General features: G+C 38.2%; 1 protein-coding gene across 1 annotated transcript; it reads right to left on the bottom strand.

Moving 5' to 3' along the window:
- Positions 1–460: 460 nt before the first annotated feature.
- On the bottom strand, positions 461–26,309 carry LOC105717728 (myosin-4). The gene is made up of 40 exons (XM_021676023.2): positions 26,269–26,309; positions 26,014–26,062; positions 23,260–23,502; positions 22,992–23,135; positions 22,477–22,633; positions 21,708–21,735; positions 21,491–21,608; positions 20,556–20,648; positions 20,341–20,404; positions 20,093–20,191; positions 19,870–19,973; positions 17,966–18,104; positions 16,933–17,051; positions 16,684–16,833; positions 15,964–16,134; positions 14,124–14,433; positions 13,228–13,298; positions 12,565–12,652; positions 12,365–12,482; positions 11,926–12,049; positions 11,695–11,831; positions 11,309–11,564; positions 10,489–10,731; positions 9,998–10,174; positions 9,633–9,778; positions 9,270–9,360; positions 8,795–9,184; positions 8,189–8,315; positions 7,653–7,771; positions 7,329–7,525; positions 5,756–5,939; positions 5,511–5,676; positions 5,289–5,413; positions 4,713–5,021; positions 3,919–4,122; positions 2,436–2,561; positions 2,174–2,344; positions 1,983–2,087; positions 1,791–1,886; positions 461–725 (listed from the first exon to the last, which is right to left on the bottom strand). The coding sequence occupies exons 3-40, from the start codon at positions 23,461–23,463 to the stop codon at positions 573–575; spliced, it is 5,823 nt and encodes a 1,940-aa protein (XP_021531698.2). The 5' UTR covers positions 23,464–23,502; positions 26,014–26,062; positions 26,269–26,309; the 3' UTR covers positions 461–572.
- Positions 26,310–27,446: the final 1,137 nt, after the last annotated feature.

Below are 27,446 nucleotides of genomic sequence, written 5' to 3'. Positions count from 1 at the left end.
TTTTATCTTTCACCTGATAACTATCTACTCATCTTTTAGGAACTAGCTCATAGTCTCCTCTGAGAAGCCTTCCTGGATTCCCAAGGTTAGCAGCTCACTCTGTTATTGCCACGTTTGTTTTTCACACTTATGTCAGAGTATGTATCTGTTTGAATTGACGTCTTCCATACTTGAATTGAGCTCCTCAAAGACAGAGATGACTGTCATATCCTTGGTGTTCCTTTCTGTAGCAGACATATACTTGGTACTCAGTAAAATTGATTGAATGGAATTGAGAGTGCATTTATCACCTTTGTGTCTCCTCAGAGCACGTTATTTCATTCACCTATTAAAGTCGGGTTCACTGCCCACATTCATTTTTGTTATTATCTTGATTGCACATAGCAGGAGCTCCACAAATGTTGAATAAAGAAATTAGTTCTAATAGCACTATAGAGCTTATAATTAAGAGACAAATGTATTTTTAGATGTAAAATTATCTGAATATTTTATTTCCTTGATATACAGGACAATGACAAAGAACTTCACATTTTGTGCATTTCTTTGATCACATTTTCTTTCTTCAGAATGAATTACTCTTCACTTATGACTTTAGTGTGAACCTCCCGGCTCTTCACTCTCAGCTTGTTGACTTGGGACTCAGCAATGTCAGCCCGTTCCTCGGCTTCCTCCAGTTCGTGCTGGAGCTTGCGGAACTTGGCAAGGTTGACATTGGATTGTTCCTCCTGAAAACAGAAATGCATTTGAGATAACAAGAAAATTGGACATTTTCTGATTATTACAGGATTTGCCTCATGAATGAGAAAGAAAAATGCTCTGTTGGCTGGACACGATGGCCCACGCCTGTAATCCCAGCACTCTGGGAAGCCGAGGCGGGTGGATCACCTGAGGTCAGGAGTTCAAGACCAGCCTGGCCAACATGGTGAAACCCCGTCTCTACTAAAATTAGTCAGGCATGGTGGACGCCTGTAATTCAAGCTACTCGGGAGGCTAAGGCAGGAGAATCTCTTGAACCCGTGAGTCAGAGGTTGCAGTGAGCCAAGATCGCACCATTGCACTCCAGCCTGGGCAACAAAAGCGAAACTCCATCTCAAGAAAAAAGAAAGAAAGAAAGAAAGAAAGAAAAGGGCTGTTATTTAGTAACATAGTTATTTGAGAGCAAGGCATCCCACAAACTTGTCTATGTAAATGAATGTGCTTCTGACCCTCCTCAAGTCTCTCTCACTTGACTCTCTTTCTGGCAAACTGAAGAGGCTGCAAAGGTAACAGGGAGAACAAAGTAGCAGGGGTCTGAATTCAATCTTGTTTCTAAAAAACAAACTTTAAAAAATAGGTGCAGTAGTGGCATTTGGTGCTAAGTACCCTAAGGAAGATTTCAGAATTAACAGAATGAAAAAGATAATGGCAGCCAAATTGAAAAAAAAGTCCTAAAATGGATTTATCATGAAGTTAAATGAGGCTTAGAATTCAGACCCTCATTTGCACAGGTCCATATGAGTGCTGCGGGTTGATTGTAGAATGTTGTAGATGAGGGGGATGTGGATTGCAGCCAAGAAGAATTTTTATGTTAACATGTCTGGAAAATTGCTTAAAGAGGTCTCAGAAGATATAAACTCAAATCTCTAAGGCTCTAGTAATTTATGGTTCATTTGTCTCATTCTAAATATTCATGTTCATACCTAATTATGTATTCCCAATGTAAAGAAAGCCCCCTAAATTCTATAAACTTTAGGCCCCAGAAAACCTGGATCTGCTTGTGAACCTTTCATTTCTACTGTGGAGATACTCACAGCCTCTTCAGCTTGTCTCTTGTAAGCTTTGACTTTGGTTTGCAATTTGTCCACCAAGTCCTGCAGCCTGAGAACATTCTTGCGGTCCTCCTCAGTCTGAAAGAGGGAGCAAGTAGATAGTGCCATTATTTTAAAGCAACTCATTATTTTCTTGAAAGCTGTAGGCCTGGAAGATATGAAAACACTGGTCACCTGGTAAGTGAGTTCCTTCACTCTTCTCTCATGTTTGCGAAGACCCTTGACGGCCTCAACATTGCGCTTCTGTTCACTTTCCACCTCATTTTCAAGCTCTCTCACCTGGAAGAGAACAAAGACGTTTACTCATTTGGCTGTAACTGGTCATATGAGCAGGCTAGGAATTAGATGAAGTGGTGGAGACTCACCCTGGCCTCCAGTTTCTGGATCTGCTTCTTCCCACCCTTCAGGGCCAGCTGCTCAGCCTCATCTAGACGGTGCTGTAGGTCCTTCACTGTCTGCTCCATGTTCTTCTTCATTCGCTCCAGGTGGGCGCTGGTGTCTTGTTCCTTCTTCAGCTCCTCAGCCATCATGGCAGCCTAATTAGCAAAATAAATCCAGAAAATAATGAGTTCTGATAATAGCAGGCAGCATGCATGTGTCAGGAAGACAAATGCTTATCTTGCTTACATCAGTGATGGCCTTCTTGGCCTTCTCTTCTGCATTGCGGGCTTCCTGGACAATGTCCTCCATCTCTCCTTGGATTTGAGAAATGTCTGTTTCCAGCTTTTTCTTGGTGTTGATCAGGCTAGTATTCTGTTTCAAATTAATAAAAGAGAAGAGAAGCACATTTAATTATAACCATTCACAATGTCATTTTAACTAGTGTACACAGGCATAAATTATTAACCATAAGAAATGTTTAGAATAAACATCAAATTAGAAGATAATTCTAAGTTTATGCCTTTTCTCCTTTCTGTCTATATCTCTATTAATCAAGCTTCTAAATTATTCCAGGTAAAAGTTAATTTGTGATTTCAAACATATTCAACTATTATCAATTGCTATTTGTAAGCATAAAACACAACCCCCAAAACTCAAAGTGCTGTACCGTGCAGTACTACCCAGCTCATTTAAAACGAATCATTACTTTTTAGCTGTTAATTCATATCAGTTGGCTCCATATTATAAATGTATAAATGGTAGTCCTGTTGGGATAAAAATGAACCAAAAACTCCTTCTGTGTTTGGCAAGTTGACAGTATTTGGAATAGTCAACTTCAGATACTGTTAATGAGTAAGAAAAATGCTGCATATTAATTTGATTTTAAAATTATATAAAGTATATGAGTTTAACACTTCTATAATGGTTATGGCTATACAGTGCAACTTTACAGTATACAGAAGTATACAGTAACATACATTTATTTTAAAAAATAGAACATACAAATTAGCAGACAAGAGACAAAAATAATTATTGCGCTTTCACCAGAGAGAAAGGATAAACTTTTATTTATCCTTCTGGATGTTTCCTATATGTTTATATGGGAAAAAAGATCACACATCCTATGTTATCTTTAAGTTGCTTTTTTTACTTACTAAAATGTAAATATCTTCACATGGCAATAAATGCATACTACATTGGTTACATATTAGCCATTGTGAGGATATACCACCATTTATTTAACAAATTCGCTATATACATTAAATGCTAACTAGTATTAATAATGATCTCCATGAATTTGAAGTAAAGAGCTTCTCTTTGTATCCCATGAGGTTAGCATTATGTGCATATGTGTTACCTAAGAACTATTTAATGGCTTATTGTCTTTCTCCTCAATTTTATTTGCTTATCTTTTTGTAGCTTAGAATTGCATAAGACAAGACAGCTACAAATGTTGTGTATATGGTTATTTGTATATGTCTTCTGTGTTTTTTAAATAAAAGTTTCTAGAATTCCAGATTATTTCAAATCAACATGATTATGCCAGCCCATAAATATACTTTTGAACCAGCTAGGTCCCAGTAAATACTTACAGCACCCTGTACATTTTCTAGAACTCCAGGAAGGGATACCTGCCAAGATTACTTTTTACTTTATAAATAAACTTATCTTCTGAAATTGTCTTCAGCTTCAGAGAGTACATTTGCTAAACCATGATCTTGAGCCTCACCTGAGTGTGCAGAAGTTGCACACGCTCACAGGCATCCAGAAGCTCTTGCTCTGCCATTTTCCTGCTCCTCTCAGTCTGTTCCAGGGATGCCCTGAGCTCTTCAACTTCAGCTTGCATCAGGTTAGCTCTGCGCTCAACCATTGCCAGTTGTTCTTTAAGGTCATCTTGGCCTCTGATGGCATCATCCAAATGTAGCTGAGTGTCCTACACAGAAAGACAAAGAGCCTCTTACTCATGCTCCACTTAAAGCAAATGCAAATGTGTGGTCATGTACACACTTTGATCTTAATGACTTAGAGTATGATTAGAGAGAAACAATCTGCAAGTACCTTTAATAATAAGTTCTTTGTAGCTGAGGGTTGCAGTTCTACTAAAAAGAACACGATGTTTTATTATTTTAGATCCTGAATCATTAAAAAATACCATGGCTAGCTTTATAAAATTTTGGATCAGGAAAGTATCCTTAGACTTCAACTAGTCCAATGGTGTTATTTTACATATTAAGCAAATGAAGCCCAGATTAATGAAGTGATTTAAGCAGTGTCATGTAGCCAAACTCTCTCATCCCTTCCCCCATCTCTGTACCCCTCACCACAGTGCTTCTCTGCAGATAACCAAGCAAACTCTATCCTGGGCCTTCTAGAATTAAGCTCTTTTTCGGTTGTGTGCATATAATTTTGAACTGATTACCATGTTACTTAGGTGATTTATGACGTAGTCCTCGTAAAACATTAAAATTTGAGTTACGCAATGGCACTGAGACTGTACGACACTGTGTCTTTACCCCAGTGTACCTTCAGTATTCCTTGTGTGTTTCTAAGATTCCGTATTGCCTCAGCAGCCTGGCGGTTGGCATGGTTCAGCTGGATTTCCATTTCATTAAGGTCTCCTTCCATCTTTTTCTTGATCCTCAGAGCATCATTTCTGCTCCTGATCTCAGCATCCAGTGTACTTTGCATTGACTCCACAACTCTGAGATGGTTCCTCTTTAGCTGATCGATTTCTTCATCTTTTTCAGCAATTTTTCGATCAATCTCAGATTTCACCTGATTTAGCTCAAGTTGAATGCGAAGAATTTTGCCCTCTTCATGCTCAAGAGATGCCTTAATAAAAGCAACATTTATTTAGGTTACCTAAAGAACTTTTTATTGCTTTCACATTATGACGATTTCTCCAAGAAGACGTTAAAAATCTACAAACTTTTATGTCTTAATTTAGCCTATTAGCTCTGCATCCTTAAGGTACAATTCAGTATTTTTCACTGAATTACATGTGTTATCCCTAAAGATTTTACAACATGATAGAGATCTCAGTTGCTATTAATTTTCAATTTATTTATAATGCATAGCTGAGCAAATGAAAAAATGTACCTCTGCTTCCTCTAGGGAAGCCTGTAGTTCACTCTTCTCATGCTCAATTTGTTTCTTTACTTTCTCCAGTTCATGGATATGCTTTCCACCCTCTGCAATTTGCTCTGTCAGGTCAGAAATCTCCTCTGTAATAGTAAAGTACCAAATTTCAGTTGAGTAGAAAGGAAGATTGAAAAGATATCTCCCTATCATTTTTGAAATAGAATGATTACAGTGACTCACGTTGTAAATTCTTATTCTCTCGCTTTAGAGTTTCAAGATGATCCAGAGATTCCTCGTAGGCATTCTTCACCTTGAACAGTTCAGTGCTGAGAGAACGAGACTCCTTCTGGGAGGCCTCAAGTTCAGCCTGAGTTTCCTCATACTTGTGTTTCCATTCTGCCAGAACCTGGAGGTAGATAGATAGTAAGCCTTTGAAACCAAGAGTGATGTCAGTTTCCCCCCAGGGAGCCGGTACTGTGGACCACCTTGTCAAAGTTTCTTTGCTTCTTATCGAGAGCTATGCAGGCAGCATTAGATCGTTCCACATCAATCATAAGGTCCTCTACTTCATTCTGTAGCCTCTGCTTTGTCTTTTCAAGAGAAGCACATTTGGAATTCACAGCTTCTACATGTTCTTCTGCATCCTGCAGACGCTGGGCCAGCTTCTTCCTGAAAATTGAGTCAATATGAGTGACCAAGAGCAGACTCAGAGTCACCACCGTGACTTTTATAAAGCTGCTGACTAGGAAAGCATATTTCCCCAAGAGTTGTCCACAAGTTACTGAATTTTTCTAAACATTTACACTCTCTTAGAATTCTGTTTTCCCTGTTGAGTTCTTGTCTTTATCCATCTCAGGTATTGCCAAACATATTTATGAAGCACTTTTGTGTATGTGTGTGTGTGTATAAGTAAGCACTAGAGCTGAGTGAGCGGTGTGAAAATTTGCTCCTCTTTCTTTGTTTTTATTTCACTAAGCTGGTCCTCTATGGTGTGGCATATTTTCTTGAAGTTTGCCTGGGATGAGAAGTAGAAAACAGGAAGAGACAATACATTCCTCTTTTGAAGGCTGGGATTTAGAGATCTATAACTACTTGTGGAAAAGGGCTGAGTTTTATTTACCTTGAGGAAGAAATGACAACCATGAATAGGAGGCATATCACGAAGGAATGTTAGCACTGAGTAAAATCTTTAAGCATTTTCTAGTACGGTCCTCTTTACTTTGTGAATGAGGAAACTGCAGCCCTGAGTGACATGTTCAAGGTTATACAATGAATCAGTAACTTTCTGGATTTAGTGGCCTCAGATAATAAATACTACTACATTATTGTGCTTCCCAAATTTCCTCCAAAGTCTTATCTACTGCTGTGTTCACCAACCTATACAATTCATGACCTTTCCCAGCCTACATTCTTACCTAGAACTCCCTCTGCAAATGCTTGCTAAAAACTCTTTCATTCTGTCTAATTCTAACAACTACTGAGATAAATCAAATTTATAAAGGGTTTCTACACTAGGAATATAATGCTTTTTTTCCTTCTATGTGTAAACGTGCAAATTTCATGAGTTGTAGTCCACAGACAGTATGTGTAATTAGGAAAATACATCCATTGATACAGATTGTTAGTTGAAATAATGACAGCGTATGACAGCCGTACTCTAAACATTCAATACTCTGGGTAAGGAAAATCTGATTATTGTTCATTGTAATACTCATAATAATTTATCAGATAGTCTTAGTGTCTCAATTTTTCCTTCTATTAAAAGATACTAATTCTATTTACTTCATAAAGATTATGCTGATAATTAATAATCCATCTTGGTGGAAAGAAATTTAAGATGCTTCTGGACCAGAATGGGTGGAGGGATCTGGTCTCATTCCATTCTCCAGTGGGTATACACTGGGCTTTAAGAAGAAGAATATGGTGGAATCTGCCACCCTGTAATAAAATAAGCTGAAGTCTTTCATCTGTCCCCAGGCCTGGAATATTCTCTTTCTCTATTTTTCCTTCAGTCTTTACTTTTACTTCTTCCTGCCCCACGGCACTGAAAGCCCATACTTGGCCTCCTCCAGCTCCTCTGTGCGCTGGATGGCATCCGTCTCGTATTTGGTCCTCCACTGGGCAACCTCACTGTTGGCCTTAGACATTGCCCTCTGCAGTTCACCCTTGGCTTCCTGCTCCTCCTCATACTGTTCCCGCAGCAGGTCACAGTCATGGCGGGCTGACTGCAGGGCATGAGCCAGAGCGCTCTTGGCCTAGACCAACCAAAAAGTATGTGATGTAAGTTTATCTTCTGATCACTGACATTCTCTACACAAAGTTCAATAGTGTCTTATGTTGCACAGTTCAAGTGATTGAAAGTATCAGCTGGAGAATTCTCACCTTAGTCTCCTCTTCTAGCTGCCTCTTTAATTCTTCAATCTGTTGTGTAAATGCTTGTTTGCCTCGGGATAGCTGAGAAACCATAGCATCTTTTTCATCGAGCTGTCGTGAAAACTCACCTGTGGAAGACAAACCGGCAATGATTTAGTTCTGTTGTCTAGGTAAACAATAATTTAGAGAATGAAATAACATTGTAAGCCTCTTATTTCATATGATGGAAAAAACGCTCAAGGTTTTCAGTGCTATTGAGGTTATTTCTTGCTTTTTAAAAATGTATGAGTTTTCTTTGATATTTTAGAATTCGAGACCTTTTGGGTAATGCTGAGGCAACAAAAATCTCCTGAGCCCAGGGAGCTTAATTTTTTCCCCAGTTGTAGCTTAGAATCATTACATTTTACTGTCTCATAATAAAAAGATGGAGGAGTAAGTAAGACATGATAAATGAATGTACATAGCTGGAGAAATTACTTGTATTTGATAGGTAAAAGCTCGTTTTTTGCCACCTCTCCAAAGGCTGATGCAATTTATTTGCTGACCTGATTCTGTGTGTAAACGTGCTTTCTGGGCTGACAACTCATTTATTAAGCGTTGTTGCTCCTCTTCCTTCGTTTTTATTTCACTAAGCTGGTCCTCTAGGGTGCGGCACATTTTCTCGAAGTTTGCCTGGAGTGAGAAGCACAAAATAGGAAGAGACAATACATTTCTATTTCAGAGGCTAGGATTTAGAGAGCTGTAACTACCTGTGGAAAGGGGCTGATGTTTATTCACTTTTCTGTCTATCTTGCATGGTGGCTATAAAGTAGTACAGGCATTTAATTTGGCTAAATTAATGAATACATGATTGTCAAATTATATTCTCTTGGAAAGCATGAATGTCATTTAAATTCTGCATCATCTAGAGTATGGTTTTTAGATAAACCTTTTTTGTAATTATATTTTTTTCATGGTAATAGTATCAGAGGTTAAAGCGTTTTCTACAAAGAGGATATGACACCATAAGCGATTCAGTACAATAATGTGTACTAGGAGTAATTTTACAGATAACATCTAATGTTTGTGTAATCTGGCTAAAAATAGTCATATATAAACTTGGTCATTTTGAATTGTTGCAAATAAAGAAAAGGGCACAAGTTAATGAAGACCTTGGCTTTGGAGACAGTCTCCATATTACTAGCAAGGTCATCGATCTCCATCTTCAGCTCACTCTTCTCCTTCTCTAGCTTCTGCTTCACCCGCTGCAGGTTGTCAATCTGCTCCCCAAGCTCAGCCACACTATCTGCATGCTTCTTCCGAAGAGCAGCTGCCGTGGCTTCATGCTGTAGGGTGGACTCTTCCAGGTCCCTGCGCATTTTCTGGAACTCAGCCTCCCGCTTCTTGTTCATCTCAATCTGGGCTGAAGTGGCCCCACCGGCTTCTTCCAGCCTCTCGCTGATCTCCTCCAGCTCCCGAGAGAGGTCAGAGCGCTGCTTCTCTGCTTTGGCCCGGGAGGCCCGCTCTGCTTCAATTTCTTCCTCCAACTCCTCAGTGCGGGCCTGGGTGTGATATGTCAACATTAATGTGAATTTATGCTAATTTTGTTTTCTGTAATGCCCAGAAAAGGTGGAGGTTATAACTTACCTGTAACTCTTTGATCTTCTTCTGTAGCTGCATTGCAAGGGCCTGTTCATCTTCAATCTTGCTTTGCAGATTGCTCATTTCAAACTCCTTCCTATTAGAAGAATAACACATTAGCTTATAATCAGTTCTCTTATCAGTCTTCTTTTCTATGTATAATCCAACTTTTTTATACTGCTAGTGTTGAAAGAGTGAGTAGTACAATGTTTTACAGGTTAATAATGTATGATTTTAATTAAGTAAAAGGTCAAAGATGTCATTTTTTCCCATATGTCATGATGTAATGTTTTGGAGATCTTTTTAGCATATGTTTCATTTGCAGTGACATTCAACAAGCAGGTTATAGCTGAATTATAATATACTTACTTTTTCAGTTTCTCATCAAGTTGCTGTTTGTCATTTTCTATATCCATTGTGGATTCTTGGGCCAATTTTAGGTCACCCTCCAGTTTCCTCTTGGCTCTTTCTAAGTCCATGCGAAGTTTCTTTTCTTGTTCCAGAGATCCTTCAAGCTAAATTTAGAATGCATTTTATTTATTTCAGCTCTTAAGTACTGAACCCTATACCAGTAGCCTTCAAAGATTCATAAGAAAAAAAATTAAAGATACAACAAATAACACAAGAACTTTATTTACAGACCAAGCGTTAAAGGCTTATGAGCATCAGTGCTGGTTTCATGTCACCATTGTTTATTTCATCGCAAGGGGAAACATTTTCTTTTTCACACTTACATCATCCACTTGCTGTTCCAGCTTGGTTTTCGCTTTGGTCAGGGTGTTGACTTTGTCCTCCTCCACCTGCAGGTCATCCAGGGTCTGCTGGTGGGCCTCCTGTAGAGCCTTCTTCTCCTTGGTCAGCTTTGCAATGTTTTCGTCCAGGCCTGCCATCTCTTCTGTGAGGTTTTTCACCTTTAGAATTGAACAAGTGATAGGAATGTCAATGACAACCTATTATCTTGATGAAAAACACGATACCATAGTATCTTAGAATTATGTCAGCCTGAGATGGAAAATGAAAACCAGAAGCTAACCCAGGCCTATATGGCTGAAAAAATATGTGGTAAAGGTCAAAGTAAGTAGATTGAGGTGGTGAAGACTAAAGAGATGACATAATTATGACAGTGGTATTTTTCATCTTCAGTAATCTTAAGATTAAATTTTTAATTAAAATATTTTGGTATCAAGGTACTTATAAATATTCTAAAATGGATTATGATTTGTACCTTGTTCTCTGTGGCATGTTTCTCCTTCTCAACCTTGGCCAGTGTCAGCTCAAGATCATCAATGTCTTTCTTGAGCTCTGAACATTCATCCTCCAGTTTCCTCTTCTTGGCTGTCAGCTCAGCATTGATCTCTTCCTCATCCTCAGCTCTCTCAGTCACCTCTTTAATTTTGGCCTCAAGTTGGATTTTGGTTTTAATCAACTGATCACATCTTTCCTCTGCATCAGCCAAGGCATCTGCTTCCTAAAGGGAGAAATTAAGCATCTTCATTTGTTTGAGCTCTATCTACAAGCACACAATAATTTATTAAAAGGTAGAAACTTAAGTAACTACCAGTTTGGTCAACATGTATACCAGTTGCTAACTTTTAAAATGAAATGGACAAAATGGTAACACTGTCATCTACTGATCAGGTATAATAACAGATTTCCTTCAGATATTCACATGTGGAAGGCCAAATCAGGAAAACTAGCCTTTTGGGAAAAATCTGCCACTTAGTAACCTTTGCAACTTTGGAAAAGTAATTTATTCATGGTAGTACTCAGTATTCTCACATTTAAGAGGGGATTAATGTAGCCATTTCTCTGCCCTGGTAAAAACAACATACCTTCTATTTTATGTAGAAAAGTACACTAAAGAAAGAATAATCTGATCTGAGAGAAAGTTCCATAAAGAAAGGAAAATGTCTAGGAATATTTTTATGATTTTGCTCCCTGATGACCAAACTATGTATGAATGCACATATGAACATGTGCAGCATCCACACACATAGTGACTGGATAATGAGATGTGGCTGAACTATCCAATGTGTAATACTTACAGCTTGAACTTGGAGTTGTAAGTCATTTTTCTCTTGCATCAGAGCCACCATCTTTTCTTCTAGTTCTTTCCTTTTTGCCTCTGACTTAGCCAGCTCCTCTTTGCTCTTCTCAAACTCTTCCTTCATGTTGGCCATCTCCTTCTCTGTTTCTGCACTCTTGAGGAGTGGCTTGATCTTGAAATACAGCTTCATCCAGGGCCAGTGCTTCACATTCATGAAAGCACGTATGTTGTACTGAATGCAGAAGATGGACTCTCTGTAGGAAAAGAAAAAAAGATGCAAATGGAGAATAATGTGGAAAATGACTATCCCTCAACAAAAGTTATGACTGCAGTGGATTCATTTATGAAAGTGCGGAGAAAGAAGATTTGTGTGTGGCCTCTCACCTCCTCTCCATCATCTTCCTGAACTCCACTCTCATCAGGAACCCTCTGCATATGGCTTGAGTGCGTGTGATGAGTTGAGCTAGCTTTTCATCTCGCATTTCCTCTAGAGTTCCCAATAGGCCAGCTTTAAAGAAAACCTTATGAAAGAACAAGTTAAATATGTTATTTCCACTCATGAGAGAGTCTAAAACTGATAAAATTATGACAGACAGAAATTTGGACTGGTGGTACCTTGGTATGACCAAATTTGTATTGGGTGTGGTCAATGTCAATAGACCCTAGAAGTTTCTCAGAAGCCTTCTTGCTGTCAATGAACTGACCATCTGGGATAGCACTCGCATTTAGAACCTTGTATCTGTCAGAATAAAAAGAATATAAAAATGTGGTTTTTCTTCACTGAAAAAAAAGGTAGAACATTTGATAACTGCCATTTGAAAAGATGATAGATTAAGGTTTTGTGAACAAAATGCCATTTAAAAAGTCAAACAGTGCTTTAGGTAAAACTTGGGAAGATATGATGAAAAACTTACAATAATAGAAGCCTTTCTTTTATGATCAATTTTCAAATAATTCATGTCATTTTTCAAGGAAAATTTTTAAAATGTTTGGGTTATATAGTGATTTTGATGTAGACTAAGACATTGAAAGGGAAAAATAATAAGACACAAACCTCTGTTTGAAGTCTGCGTAAAGGATTCTGCTTGGGAATCCTTTCCTACAGATGCGGATGCCTTCCAGCACACCGTTACACCTCAGCTGGTGCAGGACAAGTTCATGCTCCATGGCACCTAAAAGAATGAATCCATATGGCATACTTCATGGTCTATCGCAGACACACTGGAGCTTGTCTGGATATCAGAAATGTCTTACCAGGAGTTTTAGTTTCATTGGGGATGATGCACCGCACAAAGTGGGGGTGAGTGCTCCTCAAGTTGGTCATCAGCTTATTCAAATTCTCCTGTGGAACCATATGAAAGTTTTAAAATCATTTCCAGTTGCATCTACATTAGAGTCCCTATCAATGTTTGTCTTTCATTTCATATTTTAATGAGCTATCTCAATGAAAAACATAAATTATCATAACAGAGAGGAATCATATATATGGAGCATAGTTAGGAAATGACAGATTACATAAATTCAGTTCATTTCAGTTTGTTATTCTCAAGCACCACCAGTCAGAGAAACTTTGTATTGAGATTTTTTGTCACATGAAACAGATGTAATTGAATACAGTGGTTATTTTTAAAAGAGCGTTTGATTTCATGTGAAATTTGTTTAATACCAGATCTCTTGAATGTAGGGCTCAGGGGCAATGGTTCATTTATCATAAAGTTGATGTGAAGAGACACATAGTTTATCTTTTTTTGTTAATCTTTTCCTAAGGCATTTAAAACGTTTACAAAAACTTTAGTAGTATACTGAAAAGTATACTACTTTATTCACTTTCACCATAGATATCTTTAAATTTTTTTTTGTTTTGATAGTTTAGTTTTTAATGAAAGTATTTATCTGTAATTCAAGAATATACTGTACCCTGAAAAGAGCTGACACTGTCTGGAAAGAAGAACCCTTCTTCTTGCCACCTTTCTTTCCACCACCACCCTCTAAAAAATAAAAGGGAAAAGTTAAAGTTATTTGCAACAGCCTTTTAAGTACTATCCATAGATCTCAGGACTGCCAAAATTCCTTCTGGAATTTAAATTTGTACTCACTTACATCGTTCCTATTCTCTCCATATCTCTCCTCCCTCAATTGTAGATTAAGAAAATCTAAGAATTGGCTCACATTATGGGCATTCAGGAAAAAAACAACAAAAGGATTGTGAGTGTAAAGGGTAGATGTGGGTAGGGGATGGGACGCCCCTACTCCAAATCATCAATGTCTGTTCTCTGAAGGAAGGGCCAAGGAGACAGAGTAGTCATGTCTCCTTAGTGCAGGCATCACTCTGAGAATAGGCAGAGTTGCATGCTTAGTCCCAGGTGGGTGAGCCTCTGCTCACCTGCAGGGAAGTCCTGGCTCCCATTTGCCTGTGCTTCCATGGTGTTACTTGCACATCTGGTCTTAGGACACTAAAGAGAACAGAACTTCAGTTCTCCAAGCATTAGGGCCCTGACAAAGGATTTCCTTACCTCCAGCTTAGCTGGAGAACCACAGAAATGTTTTATGATTCTGAGCAAATCACTTAACCCCTCTGAGATTCTTGTTTTCTCACCAGTGACATCAGGCTGTGGGCTAAATGATCTATAGTGTCACTTAGCTCTGAAAGCCTATGACTGTAAGACTGTACCACAGCTATTAAATACACTTTCATTAGGCATGTATTGGCTAGTGTTTTCATGTTAGGTTTTGCTATAACTACATTTGTCTCTGTTGAACAGTGTATATCTATTTTGTGACTCTTGCAACATATTAATGCTATTAAACATCACCTGCTTCAGCAGTTTGTGCCCCAGAGAAGAGGAAAGCCAGAGTCTTCATTGCAGACTTCTGGTACAGCCCGACCACAGTCTCATTCAGGGGGTCCTTGTTCTTATCAAGCCAGCCGGCAATGTTGTAGTCCACGGTGCCGGCATAGTGCACCAGCGAGAAGTGGGCCTCAGGCTTGCCTTTGGCAGGCTTGGGCTTCTGGAAGTTGTTGGACTTCCCAAGATGTTGTTCATACAGCTTGTTCTTGAAGGAGGTGTCTGTTGCCTTGGGGAACATGCACTCCTCTTCCAGGATGGAGAAGATGCCCATGGGCTAAGAATAGGAAAAAAAGGGATGATAATAATGAATCCCTCAAAAAGTTATGCTGCATATAGCTGATGGAAAACTGAAAATACAGTGTTTCAAAAGAAGACTTTAAATGATAAATTAAATAGACATGACATCTGAAACAACAATTATGTACCCAGAACATACGGGAAATATGCTTGCTAGAAAGACTCAGTTAAAAAAAATACATCTGAACCATTTGGCACACTTCATGTTCAGTTTATAAAATCAAATTCTGAAAACATCATTTCAAAATTGAATTCTTTATTCCATAAATGTATATATCTGACTACTTTCTTTCCTACTGACAATATAACTTCCTTTACCTCAAATCTAGAGGTGGCAAAAGTATGAAGGCAAGAGAGATTATGTGTAAGGACTAAAAATGATCCATTTCTAGGAGAAAAGTACAGCTTATGATGTATCATTAAAACGCTGTACTTTAAACCTGTATTCTCCACCACTGTGGAGTTAAGTGATAGTAATTTGGTTTTGCTTTCAAACAGTTTGTCTTTTTTTCTCATTGTATTTGATACGAAAGACTGAAAGAAGATTCAACACTGATGATTTAACAAATTCATAAATTGTATACCTAAGACTATTTTGGTGATACAGAAACTGAAATACTAGAGAATAAAATAAATGCCTTTTCTGAGGACCATAAAGTTTTCATGAGTAGTAGAGATATTATATCACCAAATTAACATATCTTTTCCCCAGATGGTGCAGACCCAGTCTGCTTTTAAACTCTTATCTTTCATATTTTTTTGAATTTTAACCTGAGTATTTTAAGTATTCCTGGGTGGTAATTACATTTACTCTTCCTTTCCCTCTGCTTAGGGTAGGGTTCACACATACACTTCATTGATATCAGTAAGTACACAATAAGCTCCCGATATACTTTTGGAAGTTTTTAACAATTTCTTGATGAGTGTTAACATATCTAGATCTGATGTAACTATTGTTCTATCCTCTTGATAATGGGGAATTCAGGGCCCATTTTCTAGGTGAGTGATACAGAGGTTTGGTATTTATTCAGTAGTTATCATGAATGAAGAAAGACTTGATGACTGCAACAGTTGAAGGGCTAACCTTCCAGTCTTTAAAACATCTTGACATAGCCTGCCTTGTTACACATGAGGGATGACGATTCATGCACAATACACTATCATGGGTACACCACGGTTAATTACACACCACAGGGGATTAGCTGTAATTTCATCCCTTTCTCCCATATGCATGAAATCACGTAGGAATAAAAGTGAGAGAGAATGAAGTTTTTAGAGGGATAAATGTGAATCCATGAGTATGTGAATGATAATCATTTTTTTTATAAACTGCTCTACTTTACTTGTTAATAACAGATCACTTGGGGCATACCTGACAACCAATCAGAATATACAAGCATGTCATGAAACAGCACTGCTTGTTCTATGAGAACAGGGAGTATGATTAAGCATAGGGAGGCAAGTAATTTGTTTTTCTTGTTTTGAAAGCTAGAAAAGTCGTATGAACCTTCTCGATGAGCTCGATGCAGGCAGCCAGGTCCATCCCGAAGTCAATGAACTCCCACTCAATGCCTTCCTTCTTGTACTCCTCCTGCTCCAGCACGAACATGTGGTGGTTGAAAAACTGTTGCAGTTTCTCGTTGGTGAAGTTGATGCACAGCTGCTCCAGGCTGTTGAACTACATAACAAGATAAATATAGGAAATTACTCATAACTTAAATATTCTATCTACAGAGCATCTATTAGTATTTTCTTCTGAATTCAAGACATTTTGGTTTATTAAATTATAAACCTTCAGATTGTTTTGTTATTATATAATTCTAAACAAAGTAGAATCGATTCTTTGAATACTTTGTTTTCCAAGTAACCACATGAGATCGTGCATCCTAGGCAAAATACTGTTAAATGAGGACTCTTAAATAATTCCTTAGAGTAATTTTTAAAAGGTGTTTTTATGTTCATCTGCTAGGATCCAGGATAGATTTTGACTATTTTGACCTCTCATGGATCAATTTTTGAGACTTCTAGACTCCAAAGAATAGAATTTTCTTTTTCCCTATTTGTACCTATTTACTTTTCATATCTTTTCAAAGACTCTTTTCAGTAGGAATTACATTTGTACATTTTGTAAAGTACATTTTGTAAAAGCAATTTTGTATGCTCTAACAAGATTGATAAAATGCCTGGGGATTGGTACTTGCTAATTTTCTGTCAGTTCACTACTCACATCAAAGATCTCAAAGCCAGCAATGTCCAAGACCCCGATGAAGTACTGCCTGGGCTGCTTGGTGTCCAGCTGCTGGTTGATGCGGGTGACCATCCACAGGAACATCTTCTCGTAGATGGCTTTGGCCAGAGCACCCACCGCATTGTACACCTTCAATAGGAGTGATAGTTTAGTTTTTTAAATTGAAAACAGTGACGAATTCTTGAGTCACCTGTGGTTCAAATAGATCAGAGTTTAAATCATGTTTACCTGTTGCACAGTCTGGCCTTTGGTGACATACTCATTGCCGACCTTGACTCTGGGATAGCAGAGGGCTTTCAGCAGGTCAGCAGAGTTCAGACTTGTCAGATAAGCAGCTTTATCAGCAACTGTGTGAACAAGGTGAGAATGGTGAAACTGGCCGGGCGCGGTGGCTCACACCTGTAATCCCAGCACTTTGGGAGGCGGAGGCGGGTGGATCACGAGGTCAAGAGATCGAGACCATCCTGATCAACATGGAGAAACCCTGTCTCTACTAAAAATACAAAAAATTAGCTGGGCACAGTGGCACGTGCCTGTAATCCCAGCTACTCAGGAGGCTGAGGCAGGAGAATTGCCTGAACCCAGGAGGCGGAGGTTGCGGTGAGCCGAGATCACGCCATTGCACTCCAGCCTGGGTAACAAGAGTGAAACTCTGTCTCAAAAAAAAAAAAAAAAAAAAAAAAAAATGGTGAAACTGACCATGGCTTACACAATTTAAAATGTAAATGATGATGGCAAAGAAAAAATGTTTTACTCAAAGAGTAATATGTGCAAATATCACGAAACCTATTTATTTGTTCATATTGCCTCAAAAGCATTGTCACCACTTGGGCTAATTTTAGTCATTTCTTGTGATGATAAATTGAAGGTTGGGGAATCAATGCTCTCTGTGATATTTAACATGTGGCAAAAGTAGACCACAGATAGTAAATTTGAGCAATCCTAACCTAGAGGAGTAGTGACAGAAAAATTTAGATCTGTTTCTTTCAGTGGATGTGAGCACACAGATTATTCACTGAAATAAAAAATATTTTAGTCAAATAGCAAATATTAGCTTATGAAAAGCCAATGAAGATTGGAATATGAGCAGAAATCACAAATCTGCTCAATAATGTAAAACATTAGGCAGTGCGTAATTTCCTTCCCATAATACTTTTGCCCTTCACGAGATAGGTCAGAGAAAGTGAAAACATGGTTCCTGACTCTGAAAAGCTCACTATGTCAGTTCTGTCAAGTGGAAGATACCAATAGAGGGTGGTACCTTCTGTGCCATCTGGCTCCGCCTGCTCTTCCCTTTGCTTTTGCTTGAATTTCATGTTCCCGTAATGCATCACAGCTCCAGTGAGCTTGTAAATGGCCACCTTTTCATCAGCAGTGAAACCCAGGATGTCCACAGCACTCTGTCAAAAGAGTTGAATTTACTCCCAGTTAGCACCATGGAAGACTCCCTCAGAACACTGGGTCTGTCTCCCACTTTGTTCTAATAATGCCATGCCTTATATTTGACTAGCACTTTGCCGTTTTCAAATGGTACTCATATACTTCACCTATTTGATCCACATGGCAACACCAAGAGGTTTGCATCAGTCTTTCCCTTTGAATCATGAGTCCATTTGGTCAAATCATATGATGTGACTTGTCCACCCTCACTGAACCAGGACTCAGAGCCATGACTTTTGAAGCCAAGACCAGTGCTTTCCCCTTTTCTCCACCTCAGCCCTGCTTTGCTTCTCAGGCACATGCTCCTCATGGTCTCTTGGCTATTTTTGTTTCTTTTCTCCAGTCTCATAAGTCTCTCTGTTGCTCCTCCTTCTCCTATTTGTCCTGTCCAAATACATAATCACAGTCTACCTTCCCACCCTAAAGGGCATGAGGGATGAAGTTGGAAAGAGGGTATGAGGAGAACAGCAGTGGCTGTGAGTGTTTCTCCACATGCCCCTCTGATAGCAAGCCACAGCTCAGCTGATCATAAGATGCCTGGGTTAGTAAACTTTACCTAGTCACTTATTTCTCATTCAGAGAAGAGACATTTGTGAAAACAAGGAATTTCACCTTAGTGTAATAGTTCTGTATCTTTTTTCTCTATTGAATTTTGATTACCTTTTTAGTTGCCCACATAGACTTTGAAAAGGCTTATAAATGGGGGCAGGAATCAGAGCAGGCAGAGGAAAATATGTTTATTTACCATTCTTACCTGAGACTCTTTCCCTAGATTATTGCCTTCCACTTCCAGCTCACTAACTCTACCTATTTACAGAAACTAGACATTATTACAGAGGTCCTAGAGCAAGACTGCTACATTTTTTTAACCTCCCAGACTAGGGTGTGTTTAACTCCCTATCCTGTTGGACATACAAAGATAATAATAAGTTATAGAGAGTACAAACTGATATTTATAAGATAAAGCCACACAAATAAATTATTGACTTCTTGAAAATAATATTTTAAAAGAAAAAGCATTTTTGCGAGCACTTTCTATCCTAACTTGGGAGTATTGGAGTAGTCCCACTGATACTGAAGTTAAAAATGAAGAAGATTATTCAGAAATCAAAAGAAAACATGAAATATATATATAAAGTTTATACATAAAGTAAACCAAAAGGTAATAATCCTTGACAAAGAGGTGATGGTGGGGAAAGAGTGTGTAGTTTCAAAAACAAATATAAAGGCTTATGGAGTCCCCAGAATTTTGAAGTAGATAACCCACTTCTTCTAATGCTGCCTGGGGGTAGAGAGGGGTATATCATTAGCCCACAGAGGCTTATTCAAAACAAGGCTTATGTTTACATGTGACTGTAGAAGAATCATGGGAGTTCCATGTTTAGCTGTAATAATATTGCAGTTCCTTCCCAGATTCTTGGGTGTGGGGTCTGGCATAAAATAACAAAGAAACATCAATATTTGAGCATAAACATCAACAAAAAATGACTAGTAAGATAGAATAAAAGGAGCCTACTAGCTAAGGAATACTAAAGATCCAACATTTATTACAGGCAGTGAAAGCTTTTTAACACATGTAGCAGGATCTGTTTCCAGGAGTAAGAAAGCCCAAAGGGTTGTATACCTATTAACAGTTTTTCTGCCACTGCTATCTACCCTAATAGAGGAGAGTGTTGTACACTGGAAAATGAATTTGCCTTTTCCTACTTTGTACCTATTACTTACATCTGTGGCCATCAGCTCTTCCTGGTCATTAATGCTGGGCACAGTAATTTCACCTTGGCTGACAAAGGCAAAGTCATATGGGTTGGTGGTGATCAGAAGCATTTCTGAACACAAGGAAAAGAACAATATATAGACAATGTTACTTTGGTCATCAGAAATATTTCAGAGGGGCTTCTTAGAATGGCTGTTATTCTTCTTTGGTAGAAATAAAGATGTGTCTTACCAATAAGCTCTGGTTTCTTATTGGACATGATTTGATAAAATATGTGGTAGCTTCTTTCAGCCTTTAGCTGGAAGGTAACTCGGGACTTCTCTAGCAGATCTGGAAAGTCAGATGAAGCTCATTTAAAAGAAGAGGCCACAGTGAAAAATCAAGTGTTTGAAAATTTCACACAACATTAAGAAGTACAAGATTTTCCGATATGTACCCCAAAGAAAAAGATTCTCAATCACTAATATTTATTAACTTACATGTTTCAATATCTGCAGAAGCCAGTTTGCCGGTGGCACCAAAATGGATCCTGATGAATTTACCCTTAAAAAGCAAAAGGAGAGATTATTGTACACATTAAAAGTCGCAACTATTTCTTTAGCTGTGGACCAAGCAGATGGAAAAAATATTGACACCACATACACAGAAGTGGCAGTGCTGATCCTCACATGACAGTGAAGATCAAGAGACTTACAAAGCGAGAGGAGTTGTCATTCCTCACAGTCTTGGCATTGCCGAAGGCTTCCAGTAGGGGGTTGGCACTGATGATTTGATCTTCAAGGGTCCCCTTAAGAGAAACGAATAAGACAGATAAAGAAAAAAGTTGCAGTAAATAATTTCCCATTGACCTCTTTCCTTTCCCCATTGCCCCTGCGCAGTATTCTGTAACTTAGAGTAAAGCTTTCCAAAATGAGTTAAAAGGAAGATAAATTGGGAAGGGGAGTGGGACACTCCAGTGACGTGGTCTTGATTTCTGTATCTCCCAGGCCCAGAACATTTCCTAAAAAAAAATGATTGTGAGAAGTTTTGCCTATTCTACTTGCCAATACATTGCCCTATTCAACTCATTCTCACAAGCCCTTCTAAGAGTTATTTTCTAAATTCTGGCATCCCTTGCAATTGGTTGCTATGATTTTGAAGCACCACGGTCAATTAGAAAAAAAATTAACTCTTACTTTCGATTCAGGGGATACATGTGCAGGTTTGTTACATGGGCATATTGCATGACACTGAGATTTGGGGTATGGATGATCCTGTCACCCAGGTAATGAACATAGACAGTATCCAGTAGGTAGTTTTTTGGCCCTTGCCTCCCTCCTCCCCTTCCCCATCTAGTAGTCTCCTGTGTCTGTTGTTCCATCTTTATGCCCATGCATGCTCAACGTATAGCTCCCACTTATAAGAGAACATGCTGTATTTGGTTTTCTATTCCTGTGTTAATTCACTTAGGACAGTGGCCTCCAGCTGTGTACATGTTGCTGCAAAGGATATGATTTTGTTCTTGTTTAAGGCTGCATAGTATTCCATGGTATATACGTACTACATTTTCTTCATACAGTCTGCTGTTGATGGGCATGTGGCTAGATTTAAAAATATAATATTCTGTCCTTAGATGAATATCATACACACCTGCATTTTGCCAGCAGCGGCAGGTTCCTCTTTTTTCTTCTCGCCAGTAATTGCAATTGTTGCAAAGTACTGGATGACACGCTTTGTGTTCACAGTCTTCCCTGCACCAGATTCTCCACTATGAAGTTCAAACAGCAGAAAAGGTCAGAATCTAAGGTAGTAGCAGCTACTACAATGATTGAAACTCAACAGAAAGAAAGTAATGAAATCTACATACGTAATCAGGATTGACTGGTTTTCACGATCTGTGAAAGAGAAAACAAAGATAATATTAAGAAAAACACACTTAACACATAGGTTAACACAGTACTTATAAACTCAGAATTGTCTTTTAAAACTCCCCATTTGCAAAAATAGCTATACGAATTTATGCTTTGTTTCTCATAAGGTTTTTCTAAAAATAAGTATCAAAGATGTTCTGATTAATAATCCCATTATCTTTCTAATGTATGGACTATGTAATGCATCATTTTATCATTTTATCCATGAAATAATCTATCAATATCAGATCAATAATAATTTTGTGTCCCATTCAGTCACCTGGTTCGTAGTTCAAAATTATGTCATGTTGTTAATGTCCAGTTCAAAGTTTTATACTGTGCTTGTGATAACTTGTCACTGAGAGATTTCAAAACTTAATTCTTAGGAGAGATTATGTATTAGCTATAATTAAAATGCAGAGTTGATGCCTAAATATAATTAATTTTGAGGTGGAACTAGCATTAGTTAATTTTGGATTTTAGCATAGAAATCTAAGCAAAACGTCCTCTGTTTTTGAAACTAGTGCTTAGCATAGGAATCTAAGCAAAATTTTTTCTATGTTTGGAACTAGTACATTTTATCTTAAATATATTTTCCTAATTTTATGATTTCTATTATCATGTTTGTGCTGAACATTTATTCTCAGAATACTAGCCCTATGTTTTTTCTGATATCAGTATACAAATATTTTACAAATGGCTATGGAAATTGTAATTCTCACTCACCAGTCAGCATGAACTGATAGGCGTTGTCAGAGATGGAGAAGATGTGGGGCGGGGCCTCCTGGCGCTTTTTGCCTCGGTAGGCACCCACCACCTCGGGGTTATACACTGGCAGCCACTTGTAGGGGTTGACAGTGACACAGAAGAGGCCCGAGTAGGTCTGTAGGGAAGGACAGGGCTGCTCGGTCAGCAAACACCTTATTAACTTACCTTGGAAATACTGCTTTAAGGGCAAATAGAGAGGGAGCCAAGTACTGTGCTAGTTCTCATCAAGTTTCATTCATTTGTTGCCTCCCTCCATCATTGCTGCTGCACCAAATGATTCAGTTTTTCAAGTAATTCAGTTTAGTAAATGGCTTTCCACATGTACGTTTAAAAACATATCAGAATTTACAACATTAGCCAAATGATTGGTCATAAGAGAACAGTGCAATAGCCAAATTTATTTAAAGCCCTTATTTTGGCTAACATGGTTAGAACATAAAGTGAGTGAGAAGTAATGCTGATAGGGTGCTCACATAGATCATCCAGGCTGCGTAGCGCTCTTTGAGGTTGTACAGCACAGCAGGCTCATGCAGGTGAGTCATCATGGCCATGTCCTCGATCTTGTCATATTTGGGAGGGTTCATGGCGAAGACTTGATCTTCTTTCACAGTTACAGTCTGTTAAGAAAAGAAGGAACCGGTATCAAATGAGTAGAAAAGGCCAGGTTAAAAAAAAAATCAGTATCATCTAACTTAACCCAAAATGAGGCAGAGTCTAATCAGCTCCAGATGCTTTACTCACAGCTCCAGCTTCAGTCTTGGCTGTCACCTTCCCCCCTTCCCTGCTCTGCACTGTTGCTTTCACATAGGACTCTTTCGGGTCCGCCACAAAGACTGATGTCTTGGCATCAAAAGGCTTGTTCTGAGCTTCAATTCGCTCCTTTTCAGACTTTCGGAGGAAAGGAGCAGCCTCCCCAAAAATGGCCATCTCTGAGTCGGAACTCATGGCTGCAGGTTATTGATAGCAGTTCTGGACTAGGTGTACCTAGAGGAAGAAACAGAGCCAAATGATGATTCAGGGCTGGGGTGGAGAATTGTTCTGCTGATTTCATATTAATGTGCTTAATATCCCATGCTAGTTTCCTCACCCCTGCCTTTAGGGACCACTCCTGTGTACCATGTCAAGGAGCTGAGAGATCAGCTCACTGATTTGAAAGCACTATGTTGGTAGCTTAATTTTTGTGATACTTTAAGCCTCAGTTTCATCCTCTGTGTTGTAAACCTTAGTTGAGAAATGTGGAGGAATCAGTATTCAATCAGCAACATATGTGATGCTTCAAGCATGTTCAGAATTTTTTTCTTTTCTTGTTGCTTTTCTTTCCTATTTCCAACCCCCCCCCCTCCACTTAACATTGTGATGATACAAAGATATGGACAATAACTGTTTCCAGTGGCTTTATAATATAAATGAACCTGTCTTAAAAATTCAAATATAGGTATTTAGACAAATTTTCCTCCCATCCCAAATTACTAAAATTGGATGTCAGCTTTACTAAAATTGAATATGGACAGGTACATCTGTTGTTTCAGGACATAAGTCCAGATCTAATAATTACAAATAAACACCAAGTTCACTGACAGGTATTAGGTAAGTAAAGGAAAAAATAACTACAATGAAAGCCAAATATTCAACATAAAATTTTCCCTAAGTAAAAATTCAGATCTCTTTTATTAGTTTTTAAATTGTTTTAAAGCCGGAAAGATTATCTAAAGCAAAAATAACTTTAAAAGATTCTTAGAGAAAAGACATCTTCATTTTTAATAAAATTTTATAGTGATTATATCTGTATTTCTCTTTGTTTTTAGTTGGATTTCAGCATAATGGATTTTAAAAATCTGAATCTTAGGTTTTAGGTTTATAATCTCTTTCTTCTTCTCCTTTTAAAAATACCAATCTTCTAAATACTTTTTCTGAAATGGATAGCCAGTATAAAGTTTCAAGCCAAAATGAACTTAAAAAACTTTCCCCACTGACAAATTAATTATGAGAAAATAAAATAAGTCCTGTCGTCCTGATGGCAAGAACAGGGTGAGTGGCCAGAATAAAAGAAGGTGACCTCTGTGGAGCAGAAGAGGGGATAGTTGTGGAAAGCAGTGTCTTGGTTGTCAATGATAATGACAATGATGATGGCGGCAACAACAGTGATAGCCACCACCTTTTGTAGGCTTTCCAGAAAGAGTCTTGACCTTTTATCATCAGCATTAAACTTCCCCTCAACTTGAAAGGTTGGCTGTGGAATTTACCGCACACTCTATTTCCAAAATCAGCCTTATCTGTAAAAGTGTCCTGATGACACTATGAAATTTAGATGTATTTTCAGGGGATATATATGGGAACATTTAATGTCAGTTTTTTTTTCTTTGAAGGAGAAATGTTATTATATTACATTATATTTTGTTTCTGTGTTTGTTTTTACACCAGGCAGCTTTGAATTAACAACACACTACCATGTGGAGATTATAATGCAGTGTATCCAGGAAACACAGAAAGACGATTGCTACCCTTCCCATCTCCTGTCTTATTATAGATTAGTTGTTTCTCAACTTGTGGATCAAGCCCCCACAGAGCCTCAGGTTGTTGCAGGGGGTCCTTGAACCCACCCACACAGTGATCATTGCCTCAAGTTTGAAGAAGCAACATTTCCACATGAACAGTGTTTTCTGTTCTTTTCTAAATGAATATAGATGCTGTATTAAATATAAACTCATTTAAAATAATTCTTAAGTGTAGAATAGGTTTTCATGATGTATACCCTTAATATAATACCAGAAGTACATGTCTCCACATGCACAGTTAGCAGGGTTCCATTAAATGTTTCGATTTCTCTGTTAGCAGGGTTCCATTAAATGTTTTGATTCTGTGCAGGAGTCCTTGATAACCACTGATTTCGATCACAGTTGGCAAGAGCTGGATGGACCCTAGCAGTCAATAAAATCCAGCCTCCTCATTTTACTGATGAGGAAACTAAGGCCTGGAAAGGTTAAGGGTCATTCAGTATCACAGAGATGGGTGATAAGTGGGGGTGCTGGGACATGAATCATATTCTGCTAAATCCAGGTTTATTATTAATTCCACTGCAACACACTGTATTTCGAGATACATAAAGGCTAACTGGCTTGATCCAGACAAATAGAATCAGTGAAAAGCCTGGATTGGCACCTAGAAATATCAATTTCCAGATAAACACATCTTGATTTTTATCATGCAGTCTCTCTGATGTATCCTAATGGGTAAAGTTGGAGTAGTAGTTCACATTAAATATTACATATGATGGTTGAATTCTTTCTGAAGTTCTAACAACATGTGAAAGAGAAGTTTCATTAAGTTTTAAGTGGCCTGAAAAGCCAAAATTTTATGAGAAGTCATTTTTAAAGAACAGCTGCCCCTGATATCCTATTCCCAATACTAAACTAGGAAATAAAATGGTAGCTTATTAAGATGTAGCAATATAAAGATTCCTTTGTTCTTTAGAGTGTAATAATAAATTATTCTTACCTCTTGTGCTATCAGATGAAGAAGGTGGCAGGCTCAAAGCAGACAACTACTGTTGAAAGAAAAAATAAAGAGAATGCGGGATTCTTTTTTTTCCCCCCATTTAATCACAAAATACTAATAGCTATATTGTGTACAGTGTCATCCTTAAGAATGTTGGAAAGAAAAATTAAAATTTGGGAAATAATAGATCTCCTTTAAATGAAAAATCACTATCAGCGGGAATGTAAAACTAAGTGTTCTTCCACATATACATACCTTGAAGAATTTTGAGGAAGGATGGGACAGAGGCATCTCAGCTCCACTTTTATACAGACTATTCTGCAAACACAGCAGCCACCTCAGCTGTCCTAGCTGGGAACCTACTTGGCACAACCGTTTTTGGCAATCTCTTTGCACAATATTCACTGACTGTGGCTGTGAATGGATATAATTAGAAATATTTCTTGTCACCTATAAATAATTTGACAGAGGATGATCTAGGGTTCTTTATAGGCATTTGATAGGGGATGGGGATTCAGAGCTTCTAAGGCTGTTTCTCCAGCTTGGCTGTTGCTTCATTCGTCACAGAATTCAAAGCCAGATTCCCACTTACTCCTCTGCCTATAAAATTGGTCCAACAGAATGAGCCCGACGTGAGGAGTTTAGGATTAATTAATTTGTTGGTTCTTAGAGCCATTAAGGAGTCTGGAATGAATTTTAGATCTGACACTATGATTGGAAGCAGTGAGTCATGGATATTAAGACAAAATTCCTAGCCACAGTCTGGATTTTAGAAAGACCGGTGATAGATTCTTTTAAAGTCTGAAAGTCTAAATATGAAGGTGAAAGTGAATTCTCAGATTAGGCAGTGGTGATGGACCATTGGGGGAGGCATAAGGGATTTAGAATAGATATAAACACTTCTGTTCTTTTTCTGGTGGACTTTCCATGGATATCTCCAGCTTGTATGTTTTCACTGAAGGAACAACAGGATGCTGTGTGATGTTCCATGCATATTTCCACTGCATAATGGAAGGAGAAACAAACATGCATTCGTAGTTCATGAGCAGACTCTCATGACTAGCTATAGCTCTAATGAGGTGGGTACTGCATATTTTTATTTAAGGTGGGAGGAAAGTCATGATATCCACAGTATTCTCCCTGCAGATTGAAAAGATGGGTGGGCCATCACATATGTCCATAATATTCATAAATTGGCTTTTGGTGGTTTTGCTGCATACACAGCTGTTGCTGAATAAGGCCAGAAATACACCTACTCTAAGTGTGACCCTAACTGAGATCTGATGAGATGTTTTCGACTGTCATCTGCTGGCTTAAATTACAGATTAATGAGATCACTGCTTTCTGTTGACTTAGAATTTATCTTTAACACATTGACAGATTGAATCTTTTATACTTTTAAAATTTATTTTGATAAAATTCTATCAAATAGG

This window comes from Aotus nancymaae, unplaced genomic scaffold, assembly GCF_030222135.1.
Source record: "Aotus nancymaae isolate 86718 unplaced genomic scaffold, 86718_ANA_hifiasm-v0.15.2.pri h1tg000018l, whole genome shotgun sequence".
Lineage (NCBI taxonomy): Eukaryota > Metazoa > Chordata > Mammalia > Primates > Aotidae > Aotus > Aotus nancymaae.
The sequence above is the reverse complement of the archived record's forward strand: the minus strand, read 5'-3'. Positions and strand labels throughout refer to the sequence as shown.